This window comes from Sitodiplosis mosellana, unplaced genomic scaffold (assembly GCF_009176505.1).
Source record: "Sitodiplosis mosellana isolate CC-2019 unplaced genomic scaffold, AAFC_SMos_1.0 Smas_scaffold_6964, whole genome shotgun sequence".
In the NCBI taxonomy this organism is placed as follows: domain Eukaryota; kingdom Metazoa; phylum Arthropoda; class Insecta; order Diptera; family Cecidomyiidae; genus Sitodiplosis; species Sitodiplosis mosellana.
The window spans coordinates 1-2,809 of NW_022602091.1; the positions used below are offsets into that span (position 1 = coordinate 1).

Here is a 2,809-nt window from a genome sequence, read left to right on the forward strand (position 1 = left end):
ATTAAATATGCGTATCAAATAGAAATGGTTGTGAATTCAAAAAAAAAATCGTTGTTAAGCTGAAAATTGTATTGTATTTTCAAATAGTTGGAACTGTGTTGATTCTAAGAATTTTCGAGTTTCAGTTAAACTACTTAAAATGACGTTCAGAAAGGTTTATTCAAATACTAATTCACTCTTGTTCGTCTTCTACGACGGCGAATAGGTAATATTAACATTACATCAAGCAATGGCGACACTTCGGCGATGTCCATTTTGATCTGTTCAACCAAAGGCGAGTTTTTTGTTGGATTCCGTACATAAGAGTGGATCACAAATTTCGATAAAGATGGATTCTGTTTGAGAAATTTCCCGAAGTCACCGTCCATTTTGAAGCCGTTCGCTTTCAATTGCATCTTTTCCAGTTGATCAAATGAAAAAGGAATTTTCGGCATCTTACCAACGCTGCGCAAGTCAATATTGAATTCTTTTACACTTTTAAGGTGAATGGAAAGGCCGTCCAGATTGAAGAATTCGTCGTCACAACAAATATCGAGCAATGTGAGTGACTGAAGGTATCCGCTTACGCTTTCCATAAACTTCATGTCGTAGCCAGTAGCCAAAAGACGAAGTTGTTGCAGATGAGGATTCAGACGTAGTATTTCTGCAACACTTGCTCGGTTGTGTTCATTGACATGGATTTCAAGCTCTTCCAAATGAGCAAATGTATTTTCGACCCATTTAGCACCTGCATGAAGTACCAAACGGCGCGTTTTGGGAAACCATGCGCTTAAGTCACCCAAATCACTCGACCAGAGCCAAACAGTCTCGGCATTTATGAATGGTTTGGTCCAGTTCGCTGTCATCTCTTTTAGAACACCAGCAATCGCGATGTAGGTCAATGAATCAGCACAATATTCATTCATGTAGCGGCCAAGTGCAGCTTGTTTGACTGCGTTGATTTCCAAATAAGCAATGTGTATCATGGTGATCTTGTGGCCAAAGTGACGTAAAACCTTCAAGCAATTCGACAGGCCGAACACCTTTACAGCGTCTTCGATTGATTCGATTAGTTGAAATCGATTGTGATATGGAACAAGCATCATCACCATTCCTCTGCACTTGGCGGCAAATGCCGCTTTGGCTGAGGGCTGGAATCGTTTGCACGTATCAGCTACGTTGACCAGATCCTGTAGCATCAAATGACCAAAGATGAGCTCAAGGCAGTCATCGTTGACATCGGTTATCTTGGTCACTGCGTCAGCCTTTTCTGGTGCTTCAAGTTTCTTTCGCTTGTTTTGTTCGCTGCTGTCTTCATCGTGATCACGTTTTTGGGGCTCCATTTTGGCGAATGTCAGTCGGTCTCTGTTCAAAGAGAAAATACACAGAAAATTAGTCGAAATTTTATGACATTCAATCAAAAACCAAAAAAGTTTGATGGAAAATAGTTCAAAAAGTTCATTGCAAACAAGAAATCTCAAAAAACGTCACTAGCATCGCTTTGTGTCGATTATTCTAAAAATGTTTTTGAGCGGTGCTCATATAAATGTATTTCTCCTCATTGTGGAGTCCTAAAAATGTTACATTGCACAAACTACAACAACAAAACCTCACTCAAGCTTTTGCAGATTGCGAAATATTTCCAAATTTCGATATTTTCCTTCACAAATTGTGTTTTATCTATTTCTCGTTAATAATTTCACGAAATTTGTCCAAAAAATGTGGCTTGGTGAGTTTTTAGCGAGAAATAAAATCTTTTAGATCAAATTGTTCAAAATGATGAAATTAGTTGTGTGCAAAAATGGCGGAGTCAAAAGAGAGTATGAAACAAAAGAACCATTGTGAAATAGTTGGCTGACGCACACAGTTACATACTTTTCCTCTCAATTCGAAATGTCATGTGAATCGTGTATTCGGAAAAAGTTGTCCGAAACTGACTAGATTCCGAAAAAGTGAAGAAGTTCAAAGATAGAAAACGTTGAAAAATTGTATCATTTGATTCCAATCAATGAGGGATGTATCCAAAATATGAAATATTGATTTAACAAAATGAATAAATCGATTGAAACAATTCATTCGAGTTCATTTCTGTCACAATCCATCACATAACCACCACTCACAAATTACACTTTTCATACAAAGTTGAGAACATGAAATGACGTCATCGAATATTTGAGAAGAACACAAAAAGGAAACCAAATGAACAAGAAACGAGCGCTAACAAACGAAGATTATATTTGATGCCGTATGGAATAAGAAGAATGTCTGCAATTTTAGCGAAATTGAATTTAATACAACTAGCATCTTCTGAATTGAATCACATGAAAATAAATTGTCACTGAAAATCGAATTTGTTACCAAATCCACGGTAAAATTGCGTCACATGAATTCACATCGATATATTTCTTTGCAACAATGTTCCAACACGTATTGAAACATTTCAAACCGGGATGGATTCCATGAAATTGAGAGTATTTCGAAAACTTACCTTTCAATCGTCTTGTGAAATGTAAATGTCGACTGAAAAAATGATTTGCTTTGCTTTGTGTTTCTTTTTCTGATGGCCGTCTAGTTATGATCGTCTCCTTCTAATGTGCGCGAATAAATGAACGATATTCAGCGACTGTCATGTAAATAGCGCGCACTGCTCCGATTGACATTGCATGGTATTACGCATAGGAATGAAGTTGACTGTCATCCACAGTCGCGATGTCAATCAGTTCAATTTGTCGGATGAATAGTAAAACACACAGGGCACTAAAATGAGAATAGCTTAGAAAAATATGCCCAGAATAAATTCCCAAAGTAAAATGGCTAACATACAGTCACT

At 37.3% G+C, this 2,809-nt stretch overlaps 1 protein-coding gene across 1 annotated transcript; it reads right to left on the bottom strand.

Moving 5' to 3' along the window:
* Positions 1 to 58: 58 nt before the first annotated feature.
* On the bottom strand, positions 59 to 2,600 carry LOC129580052 (uncharacterized). The gene is made up of 2 exons (XM_055470248.1): positions 2,468 to 2,600; positions 59 to 1,344 (listed from the first exon to the last, which is right to left on the bottom strand). Exon 2 carries the CDS (start codon positions 1,320 to 1,322, stop codon positions 168 to 170), a length of 1,155 nt encoding a protein of 384 aa, XP_055326223.1. The 5' UTR covers positions 1,323 to 1,344; positions 2,468 to 2,600; the 3' UTR covers positions 59 to 167.
* Between the last annotated feature and the right edge of the window lie 209 nt (positions 2,601 to 2,809).

Bases quoted from the DNA above. Each gene is read 5' to 3' on its own strand.
- LOC129580052 (XM_055470248.1), bottom strand. From the start codon at position 1,322: ATGGAGCCCCAAAAACGTGATCACGATGAAGACAGCAGCGAACAAAAC.